Source organism: Typopeltis vanoorti, chromosome 17 (assembly GCF_054136105.1).
Source record: "Typopeltis vanoorti isolate ZY-2024b chromosome 17, IOZ_Tvanoo_1.0, whole genome shotgun sequence".
Lineage (NCBI taxonomy): Eukaryota > Metazoa > Arthropoda > Arachnida > Uropygi > Thelyphonidae > Typopeltis > Typopeltis vanoorti.
This window is the reverse complement of record NC_143565.1, coordinates 91,847,271-91,870,198: the sequence shown is the minus strand read 5'-3', so window position 1 is coordinate 91,870,198 and position 22,928 is coordinate 91,847,271. Positions and strand designations below refer to the sequence as shown.

The 22,928-nt window shown below is 35.6% G+C and overlaps 1 protein-coding gene across 1 annotated transcript in view; it reads left to right on the top strand.

Moving 5' to 3' along the window:
* The window catches only part of LOC150097628 (cell division control protein 42 homolog), a 35,464-nt gene extending 16,778 nt beyond the window's left edge, over positions 1–18,686 (top strand). The window contains exon 3 of the mRNA XM_090406845.1: positions 16,883–18,686. Within this exon, the coding sequence (XP_090262971.1) occupies positions 16,883–17,407 (525 nt within the window). The 3' untranslated portion in view covers positions 17,408–18,686. The remainder of the gene's footprint in view (positions 1–16,882) is intronic.
* The last annotated feature ends 4,242 nt before the right edge of the window (positions 18,687–22,928 follow it).

Here is a 22,928-nt window from a genome sequence, read left to right as displayed (position 1 = left end):
ATTATGTGATAGGATGACATGATTGGAAAAAATAGCATTAATGAGAAGTTCATAAAGGTCTTTCATCATTGTGAATGTGACATCATGGAGAGATTGAGAACAGTGGATGATTAGGAGAAGCTGACTGTGAGGAAGAGGTATATGCAGAATTAAGCAAACTTGATATTAATAAGGCTGTGGGACTTGATGATATATCACCATGTATTTTGAAGGAATGTGCCAGAGAGCTGACATCTGCCTCAACATATTTGTTTAATATGTCTTGCATTGGGTCAAGTTCCAAAGGAGTAGGAAGAAGGCAAGATTGTACCACTTCATAAAGGAGGTGACAGAATTCAAGCATCAAATTATAGGTCCATCCATGTGTCAGTAAAGTGTTGAAAAGGCTAGTGAGAATCAGGATCCAGAATTGCATTGACAACAATGATAATATCTTTGATGGACAGCACGGCCTTGCTAAAGGGAGGTCATGTTTTAGTAATCTACTTACTTATTGCAATAAGTAAGTAGATTACTAAAGGAGGTGACAGAATTCAAGCATCAAATTATAGGTCCATCCATGTGTCGGTAAAGTGTTGAAAAGGCTAGTGAGAATCAGGATCCAGAATTGCATTGACAACAATGATAATATCTTTGATGGACAGCACGGCCTTGCTAAAGGGAGGTCATGTTTTAGTAATCTACTTACTTATTGCAATAAGGTGACAGCAGTATCGGACATAGGAGATGGATACAGAGTAGTATACTTAGACTTTGCAAAGGTTTTTGATAGATTATCGCATGATGAGTTAAACTAGAGCAGATGGAGTTAGATATTAGACTAGTGCATTGGATTGGAGATTGGCTCTCTGATAGGCATCAACAAGTTGTATATATGGGGAAGTAATATCCTAAAAGAGGAAAGTCACTAATGATATCCCTCAGGGGTCGGTTTTAGAGCCGTTGCTGTTTAACTTGTATGTTAATGATACGGGAAGATTTGGTTGCAGATGATTCAAAGTTGAGACAAACTATGAGGAGTAGAGTAGATATTTTGTGGCCTTACAAGAAGACATGAATAGGCATGGGAGTGGGGATGCCAGTTCCATGTTGTGAAATGTAAGGTTTTAAATTTTGAAAAATAAAGATGAGATGTAGAATTTACTCTTAGTGGGGATATATTGTTGGAGGAAATAATAGATCTTGGAGTGATGGTGGATAAGGATCTAAAATTTAGAGGACATATTGCCAAAATTGTGAGGACAACTGTGCACAGATTTGGTCACCTGGTTTTCAAAAGGATGTTGGAGAGGATCCAAAAGCAATTGACAAATAGTTTCTGATCTCTGAAATGTTGAATATGAAGAAAAGTTGAGACAATGCAATTTGCAGAGTCTGGTGGACAGGAGGAAGAGGGGTGATAAGATAGTGACATAAAGTTGGTAAAGGATTGTTATAGGATTAATTCTGAACAGGTTTTTAATGAAATGGTGGGAGATTGAGGGAGAACAAGAGGTCATCCCTGGAAGCTTTATGTATATATACACATATATATGTGTGTATATATATCTTATTATCCTCAACCTCCAATCAACAATCGTACTACACCTTAAACACATTCAAATAATGTGCAGACACCACACTCTCAGGCAATGTATTCCAATCATTAACAACTCTCCATGTAAAAAACCTGCTTCTCACTCCCTCCTTATACAGCTTCCAGGGATGACCTCTTGTTCTCCCTCAATCTCCCACCATTTCATTAAAAACCTGTTCAGCATTAATCCTATAACAATCCTTTACCAACTTTGTCACTATCTTATCACCCCTCTTCCTCCTGTCCACTAGACTCTGCAAATTGCATTGTCTATACAAGGGATGTCCAGAAAGTAAGTTCTATTTTTAAATATTTTTACTGCAACGCTGCGATCACAATGGTGTGCATGCATGCTGAGTTTGTTGATTCCTTAGCAAGGCGTTGGTGCCATTTTCAGACATTCTCGCAGTGTGTACGCTTCTTGGTGTGTGTTTATGTCTAAGAAAATGGAATCACCCGCTGCATGTGAAATTAGGCGAGTTATCCATTTCTTGAATGCGAGGAACGTTAAAGCAGCTGAAATTAATCGGCAACTTATTGAGGTTTATGGAGAACACGCAATGAGTGATTCAATCGTACGAAGATGGGTAAGACATTTAAATGAAGGAAGGACAGGTGTGCACGATGATGAACAAAGTGGGCGACCATCTTTAGTGATTGATGATTTGGTGCGTTTCAATTGAATAAATGATGTGGCATGCTTACCAGGGCATTGTTTTGATTCATGATAACACCTGCCCACACATGGCTAGCGTAACACAACAACTTCTCGCCAATTTCAGCTAGGAACAATTCCATCATCCCCCATATAGTCCTGACCTTGCGCCAAGCGACTTTTACCTGTTCAAACATCTGAAATCTTTCTTTGGTGGCTGGCGGTTTCAAGACGACGAGGAAGTCTAAGAAGCAGTCAATACGTGGTTTGCGTCACAGGTGGCAACCATCTACAACAAGGGTATGCAACTCTTGGTGTCCCGTTATGATAAGCACCTGAACAATGGCAGAAATTATGTAGAGAAATAGTGAAAAATGTCTACTTTAATTTCCAATAAAGTTTTTTTTTTGTAAGTATATTTTTGTTTCTCTGACAACCCATTGGAACTTACTTTCTGGACGTCCTTCATAATATAGATAAGTGCCTTGTTTGGAGTATATAGGCTGTATAATGGTTCTAAAGGCATGGAAAGAAGGCACCACTATATAACATTTTCCTAGAACAGCAATTTCCAGCTATAGACTACAGACCAGGCCGTATATCTGCAGATTTAAAAAAAAAAAAAAAAAACATATAGCAGAGTTTTCTACCCTTCTGGAACATACAGTTTTTCATCCAGACCTACAAGCAAATTAGCCAGAGAACTTAAACAATTTACAGACAAAAACATATAGTTGGTGGACAGCAGATGGGTTGTGTTGATGGTGTGATTAGTATGACTGTTATATCAGACTGTGTGTGTAGATGGAGAATTAAGTAATGGAGTCAGTGGGTTATGTAGAGTAGAGTACCTGCCTGTGATGAGGCCTTGGAGATGGGATGTAATAATAATAATTTCGCATTGTAATTACCGTATTGGAGAGGTTAGTTTGGAATAGACTAAAGAATTGCACTGATGGACATAGGATTGAATATGATGGTTAGCATTAAGTTTGTGAAGAGTAATCTTACTTGAACAGCCTACTTACATTTTATAAGGTTACATATGTGTTGGATAAGGGAGATTCATATACAGTGATATTCTTGGACTTTGCAAATACATTTGATAAATTACCACATGACAGGTTGGTGTACAACATAATGGAGTGGTTAGATTAGATGTTGGACTCTCCAAATGATATACAAGGAAGTGGTATATTGTCATCACTATTGTGCCCAGATATGGGCGCCAGGGTTTCTGCTTGATGGAGAGGAGGTGCAGAGGATCCAGAGACGAGTGACCAAGATGGTGGCAGGTCTGTGGAATGAACCTTATGAGAGCAGATTAAAGATTTGTGGGTTGCAAAAATTGGTTGATAGGTGGAAGAGGGATGATATGATTGAGACATTCAAATTACTGAAGGGTTTCTATAAGATTAATCCAGAAAATATTTTTGAGAATAGGACTGGTGGCGGGAGGACTAGGGGCCATACATGGAAGCTGGGAAAGAATGTGGTTAACAAGGGTGTTAGAGCTAGGTTTTTTACTTGGAGAGTGGTAAATGAGTGGCCACCAGAGTCTGTTGTGGGTGCTGTGACCATGAATGAGTTCAAGGTGAGGTATGATAGATGTGTGAATGTCGAATAGTTGTTCTTGACATGATGTTAGGGCCTCCCTCGATGAGTCTGTTGACTCCTTGGAGTTGCCCGAAATAATAATAATAATTGTTGGGGGGCCCAAGTATCTCATAAAAGAAAAGTTACCTGTGTTGTGCCATAGGGTTCTTTTCTTAGGCCTCTGCTGTTTAATTTATTTCTTAATGCTGATGTTTGCTGAGGATATTAGGAAGAGTTATGAAGAGTGATGCTAATGCTCATTCTCTTCAAGAGATTTAAACAGACATTTAGCTTGGATAAATGAGTGGGAATGTAGCTTTAATGTTAATAAGTGCATGATGTTGCACTTTGGAATGCAGAGATAATGAGGCAGCAGGCCCTTCCTTAACATTTGTGGGTTGCAGGGCAAGAGTATAAATGGAGGCCCATATACCATGTGCCTAAACATTGAAGAGTTATAAATGAAGCTAACAAACTGTTAAATAAAATAAGTTTTATTATCCTACCTTGACAAATAACCTTCATAATGACAAAAATATATGAAAATGTATGGTTTTTATAAATGACTGAAAGTCATTTATAAAAATATCGAAAATAATTGAATTTAATTATTATTTTGCTTGTCTTGGTTGTCTGTTGATGGGCTGGAAATGTTTGGATGAGTAATAAAATAAACACCTGCATAATTCAAAATTATATATTTACTCCATAAAATTTATTCTTTCATAAGATTGAGTCAGAATATTTAATTTTTTACCTCTTATTTAATAAATTCATTATTTTTTTTTGTGTTTGTGATATGCGGTCCTCTACAACAGGGCAGGTATCCCTTTTTGGTGGTGATGGTCAAAAGTAACCTGAGGACACATTATAAGTGTTTGCTGTTATGACAAGCAGGGATAAAGAAGCGGTGTAGAGCATTCTGACTACTCATGCATTATTTGAGCATAATAATACTATGTGTATTATTATGTTCAAATACATGTACTGTAATGTGGAAGCTCTTTAGAAAGTCCAGAGATGAGTAAAATGATTTCAGGAATGATTATGGAGAAAGGTAGAGGTAATGTAAATTGCAGAGTTTAGTAGATAGGTGGGAAAGAGGTGACAAGATAAAGAGAGAGACCTTTAACTTAGTGATGGCATTTTACCAGATTAATACACAAGAATTATACATAGTGGAAGGTAAAAGAGGAAGAACAAGAAGTCATCACTGGAAGCTGTGTAAAATTGGGTAAAGAGGGGGAAGTGATGAGTAGATTTTTTACATGCATTAGTGGGGTGAGTGGAGAACGCATTGCCAGAATTTGTTGTGAATATGTAGACGAGTTCAAGATTGTGTATGATAGATTTGTTAATCACTGAGCAAGACTTTCCATGATGAATCTGACTCCATGGAGATTTATTATATCCTGAAATACTTGGTTATAGAAATTGAAATGTTGAAGTATAAATCAATTTACTCATAAAACAGGTGTTTAATGCAAAAATTAAAAATAGCACACTTCTACTGGTACATGGCTGTGCTTCAGGAAGTGGATTACATTCTGAGTGAAATGATCGATAGATCTAAATCTCAAAAGACACGTTGCAAAAGTGTGAATACCAGGCAGCATATTACTGCTGTGGTAATACGGATCAGTTGAGATAAGGAGGTGCTTGTACCACTGTATTTTTTATCATTATTATAAAAACCTCCATGGAGTCAAAGACTCATCATGGGAAGTCCACTGTTATACACACAGTTTATCATACTGTGCCTTAAATATATTCACTGTCTCTGCACACACCACATTCTCGGGCAAAGCATTCCAATCACTCGCCACTCTCCATGCAAAAAACCTGCTCCTCACACCCTCCTTATACAGCTTCCAGGAATGGCCGCTTGTTCTCCTGCTATCCTCACCCATTCTGTGCAAAACCTCTCTGCCATTAATCTGGTAATAACCTCTTAACAGCTTATGTCTCAATCATATCCCCCCCCTCCTCCTTCTATCCACCAATTTCTGCAAATTGCATTTTCTCAATCTGTCTTCATACACTACATTCCAGAGACCAGAAAAGAAACCACTTTAATCAATCGCCTCTGAACTTTTTCCAACGCAATTATATCTTTTTGAAAACCAGGTGACCAGATCTGTGCATAGTAATCCATATGTGGCCTGATCAAAGCCTTATACAAAGGAACCATAACATCCTTACTTCTACAAGTCAGTGTCCTCCGCATCATTCCCATTATCTGCTGTGTTGTCTTCACTATTTTAGTAACATGTCCCCGAAATTTTAGTTCCTTGTCTACAATCACTCCCAAATCTCTCATTTCCTCTACCTCTTCCAAGATATTTGCACCGATCATGTACTTTACATCCCATCTCTGCTTCCCAAATTTCAAAACCTTACACTTTGAAACATTGAATTGACATCCCCAGTTATTTACCCATGCAGCCAGTGTATTCAAGTCCTCTTGCAAAGCTACAGCATCCACACTACTCCTGATAGCTCTCTCCAACTTTGCAGCATCTGCAAACAACTGCACATCACCATTCGGACCTCTCCAGATATCATTTACGTACAAATTAAACAGCAATGGACCCAAAACAGACCCTTGAGGTACACCACTAGTAACTTTCCTCTTCTGGGATATCGCTCCTCCGTAGACAACTCGCTGATACCTATCAGACAGCCAATCTAGTGAACCAATCTACTGTTCAGCCCCATCCATTCCAATTTAATTACCAGCTTGTCATGTGGCAATTTATCAAACGGCTTTGCAAAATCTAAATATACCACTGTATATGCAACACCCTTATCCAACGCATTTGTCACTTTATTATAAAAAGTAAGCAGGTTGCTAAAGCATGATCTTCCTTTAGTAAATCCATGCTGGCTGCCAAAGAGTATTTTTCTGTTGTCAACCCAATTCTGAATCTTATTCCTAACTAACTTCTCTAATACCTTGACCACAACTCCTGACACACAGCCTGGTCTATAATTCAAAGCCTTACTCTTATCACCTCCCTTATGAATTGGAACAATTTTAACCTCTTTCCACTCTTTTAGAACTTGACCCAGTGAGAGACTCATGTTGAAAAGATATACAAAAGCTGTTGTTAACTCTCTGGCACATTCCCTCAAGACACGTGGTGAAATAGCATCAAGTCCCACAGCCTTATTTACATCAAGTCTATTCAATTCCTCATATACCTCCTGTTCACTTACTAACAGTTCCTCCTTTCCCACTGCTTTCAAGTTCTGCATGATGCCACATTCACAAGAATGAATTATCTTTAGAAATTGCTCACTAAATATCTCAACTATATCCTCCGCAGCGGTTATCATTCCTCCGTTTTCACCAATCAATCCCATCCTACCATAATCGTTCTTTCTTCTACTGGCGACATATCGAAAAAGCTCCTTAGGATTTTTTTTTGGCCGCTTTAGCTAACTGCTGCTCATACTGCATTTTTGCTACCCTTATCAAGCTAGTCACCTTCCTCGCCTGCTCTTCTCATGCAGTTGGTTGTTATAAATACTCATTTTGTGTTTCTTCTATAATATCTTCTTCTTCCAGATTGCATACCTTATCTCTTGATTCATCCATTTTACACCCACTCTATTTACCCTCTTGACCCTTAGAATACACTCTGATATTGCCTCCACCAAATAGTTCTTGAATATGGCCCAAGCAGCATTGATATCCTTTCTATCCAGTTCCTCTTTCCAATGTATTATCGCAAGCTGTTTCCAGAGCTTTTCATAATTACCAGTCTTATAATTCCACATATATCCCTTTCTAACAGACGTCCTCGAATGACTGGTCACCCTGCACGTGATCACCTTGTGGTCACAATCACCAACTGGTGGAAGATTTGACACCTCATTTATAATAACATCATCTGATGAGATGATCAAATCTAATACTCTTGATCCTCATGTACCCCCCCCCCATTACGTGCTGCCTAAGGTAATTATCTTTCAAAAACTCCAAAAATTCATTTTCTTTACCCCCAGATCCAGTCTCTTGTTTCCAGTCTATATTACCATAATTAAAGTCGCCCATAATGATAATTCATTTCTTGCTAGCTAGGCCAATTTGCCTATACATTTCCTTCTCATTACCCTCCATATTACCAGGTCTCTAGCAACACCCAACTAAATATTTCATCCTGTTTACTTCTACTCACACCATACCGCCTCAAAACCGTGACCACTATTTGCACCTTGCAATTCCACCTTAGATGGGCATAACTCATCTGCTACCATTAAGAGTACTCCACCCTGTCTATCTTCACGAAAAATATCATATCCGTTCATCTCTCTATTCCTGTCAGAATGTCATCGTCATCTAACCACGGCTCACTTATACCAACAATTTTGGAGGGAACAGACTCGAGCAAAGCAACAATTTCGTTCCCCTTATTTCGAATACTTCTAGCATTAGTGAATAAGCATAAGAAATCATTACTGCTTCTACAAGTCATACGAACGTCACTCCTACGATGCGACTCCTCAATTCATCACTATCATACCTTGGCAACACACTGACTACCTTTCCTACCACACTGTTATCTTTTACTCTTCTTAATATCCAATCTCTTTATATCCAATCTGGCATTTTCCTTGTTCCCATCCAAATCATTTATGTGTCTTTAAGTCATGATTATGTCACCAATTTGCAGATCTGAATGGTGTGTAGATCAGGTTACATGAGTTTCTTTCATTGTGATATGTAAACTCTGAAGGAAGGTCCAGAGTTATTGACTCTTCAATACCTTCCCCAGTCACTTCCTCTATATTACCACTAATTCTACAACTTTCCTCACACCTAAACTCTTCCCACCCATGCCAGGCCATCTCAATCTGTGTTTGTCCGCTTACACATTCACCTCTGAATTCAGCACCTGCATGTTTCATAAAGTTCCTCCCCGTCCACCCTGACTCCTCCCCGTTACCCTGTTCGTGTTGTACATCCACTCTCTCATTTACTTCATTCAAGTGAACAAATACTTCTCCCTGCCCTACTTTTTTGCTCTTTCATATCACTTTGCACCACCTCAGATCATTACAGTCATTACGTCTCCTGTCAGTAACAATCTCTCCAGCAGACTCACACCAAAACCATTTAAATGCAGCCCATCTTCTTTATACCATTCCATCTGTCCCTCCAATTCCTCCCACACATTCACAAAATGCACTCCATTCTCCTCACATAATTGCACTAACATATCATTCATAATCTTTGCTCGCCTCCTCAATTCATCACTATCATACCTTGGCAACATACCGACTACCTTTCCTACCACACTGTTATCTTTTACTCTCCTTAATATCCAATCTCCTTATATTCAATCTGGCATTTTCCTTGTTCCCATCCAAATCATTTATGTCTCTTTAAGTCATGATTATGTCACCAATTTGCAGATCTGAATGGTGTTTAGATCAGGTTACATGATTTTCTTTCATTGTGATATGTAAACTCTGAAGGAAGGTCCAGAGTTAGATAATATCAGAACTCTGAAATGTTGGTTACATAGAGAATTTGTGGAAATCTAAACTGCCAGTTGGATAGGCAGAGAACAGGTGATATTATAGACTTAAGTGGGTGAAACTGAGGAGGTGGTTGGACTTAATTCAACATTACCCAGATTAATGTGTTGAAGAGATTAGGCACAGAATGGTTCCATGTGCATTTTTTTTTTTTTTTTTTAATGTATTCTGTAGAATAATGTGTGAGTGGAATAGTATATTGTTAGAGCATGAATGTGTTTAAGGTACAGGAAGACTGAAACCTTCTGCATTGAGAATGTTGGCCCCAATGGATAATTCAGAGCAAATAACAGACATTGTATCTATATATGATTGTTTGGTTATGTATGTTAGGTGAGAGTTTTAGAAAGGCTACATGTCATGTAATATATCTCAATGTAATAATAACATACAAAAAATTTGGATGATTTATCAGGTCAAAATGCCCACCTTAAAACAAAATAATGTGAAAATTCCTGTATATTGCTGGTCTGTTTTCCAGGGAGGTTAATGTATCCACTCTCCAACCAGTAGGCAGTAGCTTCAAATCCCACTGTGGGCAAATAACTTGAGGTGGTAGATGAATTTCATTTCATGTGAGACCACCACCCTGTTTATGTGAGATCAAAGTCGTGGCTTGAAAAAGTTCCATGCTTGGTCTCTATAACAGAATTTGCTCATTATTTGACCATTAGCACCCATGGAAAAAAATTCAAAATTAGATTAAACAAAACCAGTTAAAGCATATTTGAAATAGGTGATTTAACAAAGTAAACTATTTATCCTTACACTATTTCCTTTCCATTTTCTTTTATGCCAAGCACTGGTTATGAGTTAAAACTGTTAAATCAGTGGCTCACCCAGAGGGGGGAGCCTTCCCTCCCAACAAAAAATGAAAAAAAAAATACTAGAAAATTTTCCAAACCTCTTTTCCTAATTAAAATTCTTTTTTTTTTTTTTTTTTAAATTTATGTTGTGCCATGCCTTCTATTTCTATGCTACTTATGAATTTTCGATCATTGCAGATACTCGATCATAGGTCATATGTAATGCATAGTTTGTATTCTCAACTCGCCCCCCCCCCCCCCAAGATTAAATCCTGAGTGCTCTACTGCATTAGATAGTTCAATTATATGAGAACATTGCATCCTTCATGAAATTATTGATTTGCAGTATGTATACTTCAAAAAGAAACCGAACCGAGAAATGATGAGAAAGTTTGTAATACATCCAAGAGGTAATATGGTGACTAAGACACTTTCTAAATAATTTTTAATTACTTTTAACTCTTAACAGACCCACTTTAATGAATAACATGTAACTCAAGCAGCACAAATGCACCCCTGCTGTGCCACCCTATATTTCAGTTTTTTAATTATGGAATGCCTCGTTTAACTTATTTGGAGTGCCCTGCTTGAATATTTCTGAAAGAAACTTCCTTGCTTTGAAAGATTATTACAGTTATAAATTAATTCTGGGTGTCAGTGCGGTTTGCAGTAGCCCATTAATGGTTCCATTTTAATTAGCTAGTTAGTTTGAATATGCTAATTTTGAAGCTAAGTAATAAATTTTGAAATCGTGTAATTTATTTTACAGTACAGAATTGGTTGCAGAGCTGTCCATTAATACTGTGGGAAATATTGTGCGTAATTATTTTCCTGTTACTAAGTTGAGATTAAATTACATATGCATGAAGCAAATCAGCTGCTTTCTTATTAAAGCAGTATGTTATATTGGAACAAATTTCAATACATCATGATAAAGTGTTCAAAAATGAAGTCAACTAATCTTATTAGTTGGCAGTTCGTTGTGCTTAATGGTTTTACAGAACAAAAAATTTCATCACATCTATAATTTTCATTTTAAGGTATATTCAGATAATTTTAAATCGAGATACAATGAATAGCAAATACTCTTTCAGATTTTATTGAAACAACATACCAATAATAAAAAGATCCAACAGATATTAGGTTCTGAGTTTAGGGAAGGGAAAGGTAACAAAAAAAAAAAAAAGATTTAAAATATTGTATTATTGCTATCTATTCTATTCCCTCTGCCATACAGCTGGTGAGGGGGTTAGCTATATGCTACCATACTAGGGAAATGACTATGAGCAAGATGGTTTCCCATTGCCTTCCTTGCCATACTGTATCCTGTATGTTCACGACGCCAGTTTGCCTGCCTGAGGGATGAAAAACCCCAGATAAACTGGTGGAAAAAACTCTGCTCTCCACGCCCAAGACCGGCTAACTTAGCTATGGCTGAGGAAGATCCTTAAGGTCCTCATGTCGCTGATGGGAATCGAACCTAGGATACTCCTTCCCCAGACATATGGTTGGAAAGCCACTAAGCTAACCAAGCGGACGTATTATTACTAGTTTATTTAAATTTGTTAGAATTATTTTTCTGGAAAAAAGAACAGTATGAATAATAATAAAAGCATATTAAACAAGTGTTCATGCTTACCTGATATGTATCCTTATGGGGTGACATGATAACATAGCATTGTAATAATGTCCACTACATTATTACAAGCTTCCCATTAACAATGAATTTCTTCTGAATTGACCTTATTTGTCATTTCTCCAGACTCCAGTATTGTCATATATGACATTTCCATCTTCTAATACTATTTAATTTCATTAAATGATCTAAATCGTGGTTTTCACGTGAATCTTTTTCCTGCCATCTGGGTATCATTTAAATACCTGCTTTGCTAACCTTTCCCATTCGGTTTAAGTGATCACCAAGATTAGCTCTACTCACACATTCTTTTATGCTAATAATATCAAGTTCCTTTCTAATATAATCTTTTTAATTGTGCTATTGATATCATGTGTTCTCTTTTGTAATTTTCCTCAGAAATACTCTTCTGTGATCATCTGCAGTCAACTGTGTAATGCAAATTTCAGTACTCAGAAAATTTTCTCTTAGCTTTTCATAGGTATCTTTAGTATGAAAACAAGCATACATGATAGGATTGACAATGCAGACATGAAATCATCAGTTTGAGTAGCATAATCTAACTATAATCAAAGTTCAAACAAAGTGTAGTAAAAGGTATTAAAAAATTGACTTAAATTTGGCCAACACTCAGAATAAACACAGTCCATCTGATCTGTTTAGATTATGATTGCAGCTTTCATTGTTTGGTCTTTTTATAAGCAACCTGCTCTTATGAAGGACTTCAGTTTTTTTCTGAAGAACCTTCTGTCTGGACTGATAGTATGCTCCAAACTGTTCCAGCTTGTGGTACTTAATATAATGATTATGCCTCTTGTGATGAACAGCTATGGATCCTCTGGATTGGCCAAAGTGGAATGTAGCACATGTACAGGGGATATGATACATAGCAAGAAATGCCAGTGGAGGAAACTCATTCTTTTTAGAACCTAAAAAAAAAGATGAAAGCTCTGACACGGCAGAATGCCACTTTAATGTCAAAAGTCTAAACTATCTTAGATATGCCTTAAACTTAAGGAATGAATACAAACAGTTGACTTCTTTTTGAACCATTTGAGAATAAGGAGCCTTGTATTTGTTTATGGTCTCATTGATGCAAGCATTACTGAAGCCATTAGATAAAAAAGGGGGATTTTGTGTTCTTATAGAAATGTGTGTGGAGAGAAGGCGAGTCCAGTAGTCCTTTCAGTGCTGTATTTTTGATGTATATGATATTGAAAGACTAAAATGTGTGATTTACACACAATGACATAGTTGTATAGCCTAAAATACATTAAGGTCCTAACAGCATAATTTTAAAGCAAGAGGTATGTTAATATATCTTATCAAAAAAAAAAAAAAAAAAACTACTGTACATGTCAGGATATATGAACTATTTCCCATAAGAGGGATAACTTCAGTCCATCATTTCTATTCAGAGATCTGGTCAGTGAAATAAGGTTTCATAACTTTCTTTGTATAAAAATTCTGAGAGAGAAAGAAGTTTTTTTAAGGATCTTAGTCTTTTTAAAGGTTCTTGTTTTTTGGTAGAGATGAACATATTCTGCAAGTCCAGACCTATTCTGACTTATGGAATTCAATAAAGAGGGGTCTCACAATAAACAACTACAGATTACCAGTTTAGCCAAAGGATGATAGCCTGAAATGGTAGGGAATTCGATAAATACCAGAATAGGCTGGACGTAAAATTTATCCTTTGCAGAACCCCTAAAAAAAAAAGCAGAAATCTTGTTAATAGGGCAAAAGGACACATGAAGGCCAACGGATCTAATCAATTTGACTATTCTTTCGGAAATATTGCATTACTGTTCCTTATGCTAAAGGTGTTTCTGCAAGAATAGTCCTTCATGTGTCCTTTTGCCCTATTAAGATGTCTGCTTTAGGGGGCTCGTAGAATGTCCGTGTTATTTTCCCAGAATGGTGAGTTTTTCTACAGGTTGAGAGAGCTCTTTTCACAGTATGCATGCTGTTTAGGATAAAAGTTAGTTATAATAATTAATAATTCTTGCTTGCTGCACTCTGAATCTTCATTCTCTTATATTCACATTGTAACAGCAGAAGAATACACAAACACAGAAGTTACACATGAGTATAATTAGTTTTCCTGATTCCATAGGACAGTGTTTCTCAAACTTCAGATATCTGCGGACCCCTTCTTAAATTTTCATTATTACCAAGTACCCCCTAATTAATTAAAACAAATAACTAAATTAAAATTAATAAATTAATTTAAAATATTAAAAAATTAAATATCTATTTTATTTGAATTTATATGTTCATGTAAACAAAAAATATGATTTATTTTTAATAGAACAAACTTTATAAAGATACTATAAAGTTTTACTTACTTGAAATAATTTATCATCAATGAGAGGAGTAAAATTGCTTATGGTGAGATAAAATTTCAGCAAAATTTGGCTCTATAGTTGTTAATTTCAATCTCAGATGCAGTTCAACATCTATAATGCGATTCCTCCTCTTCTTCTTCTTAATATCTACAAGGGCAGAAAATCCAACTTCGCACAGATATGAACTTGGAAATAGAAAAATGAACCTTAGAGCTTTATCTGTTAATTCAGGAAATTCATTCTGTATTTGTAGCCAAAATTATGATAATGTATTCTCGCTGTATTTATTTTTTAGGAAACCATCAGAAGCTAGTTCTAAAAGTTGTTCTTCTTCTATTGACGATAGACCCTTTGGCATAAATTTGTTTTTATTGAAAGGGTATCTTATCCACTCAATATTAATGTCCAATTCAGGGAAATACTTTTCTAGATTCATTTGTAAGCTTTTTAAATGTTGCATAATAGTAATTTTCACATCATCATCATCATCAATTTGTTCATTTGAACTTGCGAGCAATTCATGAAGCGATGGAAACGCGTCAAATTCTCCATTACCAACCCGCTTTTGCCATAACTTCATTTTTGCCAACGTGGCATTCATTTTATCTTGAACATGAAATATAAAAATTTCCTTGCATTGTAAAGATAAATTAAGACTATTTAATACAGTAAATATATCTGCCAGGTATGCTAATTGACTGAGCCATTTCCAATTATGTAAATGCTTTTTCAATTCAAACTTTTCATCAAGAAAATCTTGTAGTTCATTCCGAAGTTCAAATAAACGAGTAAGGACTTTTTCACGAGAAAGCCAACGAACATCGGTATGGAAAAGAAGTTGTGTATAGTTGCTTCCCATTTCTTTGCAAAGTTGAGAGAAAAGTCTGGCGTTCAGAGGACTTTCATCTCCTTTAATATAATTTATGATTTTTACAGCTTCATCAAGAACTTTTCTTAGGGCTGTAGACATCGTATGTGTAGCCAAAGCCTCCCTGTGTATGCAGCAGTGTGTCGACTTTGCATTTGGTGCAACAGCTTGAATCCTTGAAACAAGCCCTTTTTTAGATCCGCCCATGGATTTCGCTCCGTCCGTGCTTATTCCAACACAACTTTTCCAATCAAGCTTGTTTTGATGCATAAAAGTATTTATACTGTTGTATATTTCATCTCCTGTTGTATGTTCTGGCAAGGGTCATCATGAATTTTTTGATGTTTTTTTTTCGTACCTAACAAACACTAGAAGATTTGCAAAATTTGTAATGTTGGTGGATTCATCTACCTGCAACGCATAATAACGACTCTTACGTATATCGGATAACAATGTTTGTTTTATATTTTCAGCCATTTCAGTGATTCTTCGATGAACAGTACTATTTGAAAGGCAAATCTGATCAAAAGATCTTTTTGCGTTATCTCCGATCATAATTTCCGCTATTATTTTTGCTGCATACTTGACCAAAGTTTCACCAATTGTTTCTGCTGCGCCACTTTTTACTATTAATAGCGACACACGATATGAAGCTTCTAAAGTCTTCATGTTTTCACCTCCTGACACGATCGACATCACTTTTTGAGATTCTTTTAATTTTTTTAGTTTATTTTAAAAAAATTCGACAGGTTTGTCCTTGCTTTCATTTTTTAAAGTTTCACCGCAAATTACACATAATGGAATAGGTTCCTCTTCATTTCCCGTCCATGAAAATCCACATTTTAAGTAATTTATATCGTACTTACGAAGATTTCTCATCTTCTTCCTAGTTGGTTCTTTAGAGATGTCAGACGACACACACTTATCAATTTCACTTGATCCAGATACAATATATCAACATTTTCTTGTTGCTTGAACATAGTAGATACAGCTACTTGTATCTACTATGTTCCTCTCTTTTGCGCATTTTAAAAATCCAGTCTTTAACCAGTGATCCATACTTAAGAATTTGAAAGCTAAAAAAAAATACCGTATTTTAATGAACAGTCCTTCAACAAATGGCTAGTGAAAGCAGAACTCGAAACAGACAGCAATGATAGGCCAGTAGAGATAAAGCAGCTATGAAGACGCTCATATGATTGGTGCGGTATTAACAAAAGATCGCGCTACTAATTGACAAAGGCAAGCCGACAGTTCAGTTGAAATGCTAATTCTCTTCAACCGAAGTCCTTATATAATATCTGAAACACATTCACTATATATTTCTTAGTTTTAACACGTTCACTCAAACAAAACCATATGTTGCCGGTGCACCATATGGTTTTGATTGTCTACTATACAGCATTTTATGTGGGAGGGGTCATGCGATTCATTAGTTAGTGCCGTTTTTACCCAGTTGTCTCTAATTGCACTGTTTGTTGAGAAACATAATACACAGCCTGCAGATGTCTCTGTACCTTATTCAGTGATACAATAGGAACGTTTTACGATCTCAAACTTACATTTTATTCCATGCGTTAATGATGCATAACCGAAAATTGCCACAGAACCCCTGAAGACCTTTCGCGGAACCCCTGGGGTCCGCGTACCACACTTTGAGAAACACTGCCATAGGATTTTGGTAATCTAGATGCAAGTAAAATAAAATTCCCAATAACAGACCTAGTTGCAGTATTTTTGGCTTACAGAACCTTCCATTGAATTTTTTTTTTTTTCGTTAAAAAGTTTAAAATTTAGGTTTTATTTGTTTATGGTTATTTAAATATATATTTTATTTATTTACTTTGCAGGATGACTTCGACTCTTTGCGGCCCCTCTGCTATCCACACACGGACGTATTTTTGGTATGTTTCAGCGTGGTTTGTCCGACATCTTTCCACAATATTACGGAGAAATGGTTACCAGAAATTCGCCATCATTGTCCCAAAGCTCCCATTGTATTAGTCGGCACGCAGTGCGATTTGCGAACGGATGTCAAGGTGCTTATCGAACTTGCAAACTACCACGAACAACCTGTTGGTGAACAAGAAGCTCGGCAACTGGCCCACCGTATTGGTTCCGTTGGATACCAAGAATGCTCGGCACTTACGCAAAAGAACTTAAAAGAAGTATTTGACTCTGCCATACTGGCCGCTCTTGCAGTTCGAAAACCAGATCTGGTCAGTTCCGAAAAACTAAAGGGTAAAAAGAATTCTGGAGTCGAGAGGAGCCGATTTAGTTCTACCAAACAAAAAATTAAAGTAAAAGCCACTCTCCATTCCAACGATGACGATGATGCTAAGAAGGGATGGAAAAGGTTCTGCTGTTTTTCTTGAGAACTGAATTTGTTTAGGCAATGGACGTATGCTCGTAGCAACATTAGGTTGTTTTCATTTTTAGTACACTGTGATCATTTTAAAATAAGTGATGCTTTTCCATGTCATTTAGTGTTAATACTGCAAGAAACCACGTTATCAGGTCTGAAATATTTTAAGAAATTAGACAACCCTCAAAAGGACTTTTTAAAATAACATTAAGAAGAGTCGAAGTAAATTTTATATTTACTAAGGTACTGGATTATATCTAAACTGCATTCCTTTATTTTATTTGATTTTTTTTCTCTCAGTTCCTAGCATATTTAAAAGCAGTAACACTACTCATGTACAGCAGATTCTTTTCAGACTGCTTTTATTTCTTACAGGGTAAGAACTGTGGAATTCGTTATACCTGTAAAAACCATTTATTCTCTGTGATCGAATGGTTTCGTTTTGTTTGCAAGCACAGTTTCATGTTTATTACAAAAGCGGCGTGACGTCATCCATCGTGTATCGCTTGTTCATGCAATATCTCCTGCAGGTTTTGCAAACATCTATATATGATTTGTTGTGCCCAACCTGATCCTGTCTTTTTGAATTAAGTCGTCCTAATCACTTCTGTTTTTGCAGTTTGTTTGTTTTTTTGCTAGCTCAGCCATGATTACTTGCATGCATGGACTATGCAGCTCAACCAAGAATGAACACATATCATGTAAGAAGTTCGTCTATGACAATATCCAGAACAAAAAAGGAAATCACACAACATAGTGATCCTATAGTTGTCATAATTTTCAGTTAGCGTTTCAGATGTTTATTTGTACAGATATATTAATAATAAAAAAGTGTATAAAGTTTCAAATTTTGCTTGTACAAGAGAGACGTGATTACTTTCCTTTTGTGATATTTGTATTAAATGATTGAAGCAAATGGATGATGTGTATGCGTATATTTTACGCACAAAAGGTGTTTCGTGTAAAATGTTGTCAACGTTCATTTCTCTACGTCGGATCCATCTTCTGAAATTAAAATTTTTATTTTTTTAGTATACGAACTGATTCAAATCTATAAACATTTTACAGTAATTGCTCATAGTTTTTGAATTAATGAACCAGATTGACATGTCCTTACGCTTCCATTGTGCTGGAAGTTAATGGATGTAAACTTGCATTAACTGTATTTCACCGATAATTAATTATGCAAAATCATTCCTTACTTTTGGGATGTACCTGGCCTTGTGAAATGTTGTATGTGCATCTTCTGATGTGAACTATTAAACATTTTGCAGTTTTAAAACATGAAATGTGTCGTAGTTAATATACTAAACGACTGGTCATTCATTTTATTGCCAATTCAGACTTGCATAAGTTGTGTTTTGAAATCATTGTCACTATCTCCATTAACTTTATTCTCAAAACCACATTATTGATCAGTGAATGCGATCGTATTAATTTTTTGTTAATAGAAAATGATATATATTAATGAAAATTCAATCGTTATCATGAAATTGAAATTACGTGGAAAGTTAAAGAAAGAAAAGAAATACACCAATCTAGAATGGATTCATCTCTTTATCGCAAAACCCCAGTGCGTGAAGCCATTGGAGAAGACGAGGAGCTATGAAAATTACAAAATATCTCAAGCAGCAAACTTAAATTTAAAATCAGAATAATAAGTTGCGCGTATTGAAATATGAGTGTTAACAAATCAATAAAAATATTACCTGCGAAGTAATAAAAAAAAAACTTGGACAATAAGTAGTCAGTAGGCTGCATGTGTGTCCGAAAGTGCAAATCTTATTCAGATTTTTTTCATGTTTTTTCTCTTAAGGTAGGAAGCCTGTTTTCAGTAGGAGTCACTCCACTTAATTTCCACCAGACTGGAAACTATAGTAGAAAGGAGAAATCACGTGCCCAGTAATAATAAAATGTGTTGTCATTATGATCCTATAACACTTACATTTTCATTTCAAATTATTTAAACTGCTTTTTAGAAATCACTCATAATTAGTGTTAAAAAATCGATTATTCGCTAGTGAATAAAAGTTTAACGACCAAACACTGTTTTGGTTTATTTCAAAATTGCAGTAGAAAAGTTAATAAAATTCCAATTATTATTGCAAAAGATGCCTGTGGTGCTCCATAGCGCTAGACCTCCTAAAAGAAGGACCATTGTAGATTCAATTTTAGTCCCTAACTAAAGGGACAGACAGGAAGGTTTTTCCTCTCCAGGTAACTCATGCTTTTAAACCCCCTCCCCAAATTCAGTTTACCATAGAATTATTTGAAATAATACGTTACTGTCTGAAAGGAAAGCATTCGATAGCCTTGAACTTAGCTTTCAGTGACAGCTAAAGGTGGAGACTGGTTGTCGGCCAATCCTTCAAAAGTTAGGGCTAAAGGAGTGTACCTACTTTGGGAATAAAATTTATTAGAGGATTTGTTCGTTTTTATTTTATTATTATTATTATAAATCTGCAGTCAGTCATCAAAGGAAAGTTTTATCTTGGTGCTGGTATGTCAACAGATAGACTAACGGAAAATATTTCTAAAAAAAACTGGAATACTTGAATTAAAAAAAGAAATTCTCAAAAAAAAGATAAATATTCGGTACAATTGTTGCTTGTAATGATCTGTACATTAACTGACTAGACTTCAAGGAAAGAAGAGATTGGCTGTGGTATTCAACATGAAACATGGACTGAGGGGGGGGGGGGATTTCATATAGTAATATGGATGCAAATTATCAAATAGAATTGCACAATGATACTTATCTATGCTTATGATAAACCAAAGATTATACTAGGGAAAAGGTAAAGAAATTTCGCAAGTTATTAGTGCCCAGAAAATAAAAGGAAGGAAAAGGTAGTTCTAGTTAGACTTAAACAGTAGAGTAGAAAATTGATCGCAAGCATAGAAATAATTTGAGAAATTCTGTAGTAATAGTAGAGTTAATGATCATAATGGCAAGTACTTGCAGGATTTCTGCTGAACATAGTATCACTAATGACTAGTTCACGTGTTGCCACATAGACTAGTCATTAGCGTATTACTCTTACAGAAACGTACAATTCACGTGGAGAGAATATAAAAAAAAAAATAAAAAACTATCAGTGGAAATATTATTCACAGCAAGGGTCTTTAAATGGGTACAAAAGTGTATGGGGGGGATTTTAAATGAGAAGTGTCCATTTAGGTTTGAGCAGGATAAAAATGACTCGCATTAAAAACTATGGGAAAGTTTTAAAAAGAATCAAAAAACGGCAGCTTTCAAACGTGAGTCTCAAAGAGACCAATATTATTACAGAAAAAAAATGAAAGTTTGTAAATAAGAACCAAACCTTAGAGACACAGTTGGATAATCTGAGCACGGGAAGCATGTATATAGGTCAGAATTTCGTGGTACACAAGAGAGTCCTGGAAAAAAAAAGAATCAATCGCCTAGTAGTACCCAAAGGAAGTAGGCAGCGCGCGCTTTTAGTCCTATTTGGAAATCGGTGGGTAGCTAATGACCAACTTTAACCCTGTAGCGAAATCAGAACTCATGGCCCTAGATTATAGGCGCAAGGAGACGAGAATATGACAGAAGCTGTCGCCATCTCGTGATTCTTATCCTAACACGTTCTGTCTGGAATAACGTGAGTTCTATGATGGATTTTTCTGAGATGCACTGTTCAAAGAAAAAAAAAAATCGAATTTCTAGAAAGGATAAAACCCTATTTCTATAACTGTTTCTGTGCTAAGAACCAAAGGTTATTCTTAAAGTTAAAATAATTAGTAATCTTATTTGTAGTAATTACTTTGAAAAATTATTCAGCGAAAAGTATTCAATGTAAAATCGTAGATAATATCCGGGTGAGAGGGGGGGGGGGATGAATGCAGTCACCTATACATTTTAGTATAGAAAAAATTAAAAAAAATTGTCAAAAACCTGAAATGTGGAAATGCTTAAAGGGGTGACATTCCACCAAAAATGCTTAAATACGAAGGTATAAAAATTTTAACAGCGCATAATTCAAAAAAATGAAATTCCAGATGATTCAATTTTCCTACTAAGTGTTTTGTAGGGTCTCGATTGAAAAACGGTCAAGAAAAACAAGCTGCGTTCCACCTAAATGACTTATAAAGACGAGATTTTTTTTTTTTTTACTTGACGAAAAATAGTCAAGAAATCATAGTAATATCACGTGTATCTGTATTTACATTTTGTAACTCTAGAAAAAATGATATAAATTGGCGAGAGAAAACTATCCGAAACGGTACAAATTATATGGTGTAAATTGGCAATACATAGCCTATACTGAAGATGCAAGTTATATAAAGATCACATTATGAAAAGAAAGTAACATTAAACATAAAAATCGGAGATATTAAACTTATTTACTTCATGTTGGTATTGTACTCCTAAATAAATTCACTACAAGTTAAGGACTATTTAAATAACTGCTGTAACAAAATTGGTACTTAAATCGCGATGAAAATACAGAACACGAAAAAATTGACAGGAACTTAGAAAACTGGATTCTTTGCGATTAATTTACGATAAATAGAACATTTCAGCTATTCAGTCACAAATTCAATCTCAAATGGTATGAAACAAAATAGGAGGAAAGATTAGCAACAAATGATCGACAGTGTTGGAATCTTGCCAAATAGCAGATTAATTTGGAAGAAACTATTAATTCCTTAATTGTTGTGTAGAACTATGATAGTTATCTTTTACATCTCTTAGCTGGGAAATAATGTTGAATCATTTCTAAGAACATTGCGTAAATTGTGGAGTTCTATTTGATCTATAAATGATAACTAAATATGCTGTTTAACTTCATTTATGAATGTTGAAGTCGCAAGTGGAGTAAAAACTCGAAGAAATTTTCTTGGGTCTTTATAGTTCAACAAAGATCATTTGAGGATTAAAAACAATGATTTAAAAAAAAATCGGCAATAGAATTTATTGAAAAGAAAGTATAAAATTATTTAAAAAATCTAGTTAAACATAATAAACTATATTCCATGTTAGCCAATTATGATCCCATTTTAGGCTGATTCAGCGTCACAAAAGACAGCGTGTTCCCCACTTTTGCCCCGGTGGTTGACATGTACAAGGTGAGACTAAACTATGCTGTTTAGAACTGCCAAATATTTATTTCTTAATTTTACGGTAGAAAACTATTCTTGCATTAGTTTTTTCTGCCAATGGAATTTTTCAGGAGCACAAACTACGTCATGTTTTTGCACAGTATTTGCTTTTTTTGTAGAAAGGAAGGTGCAGCCATTGATGATTTGAAGTTAAATCCCGATTTCATTTGTGAATGGAATTCCCTGAACTGTTTCTTATTAATGCGACGTTTTTGCCTCAGAAGAAGAAAGAAAAGAGTGAGAGCTTGCAATAAATACGTCACAAACATGGAAAAACTTCCTTTCTGTGGTAGCACTTGAACTCAACTATTATACCGAAGGTAGACAAGTATTCCCAGGTCATAGCAGGAATAAAGAAACTTGGATTCACGTCTTAGAATTAATTAAAAAAAAAAAAAAACTAAATC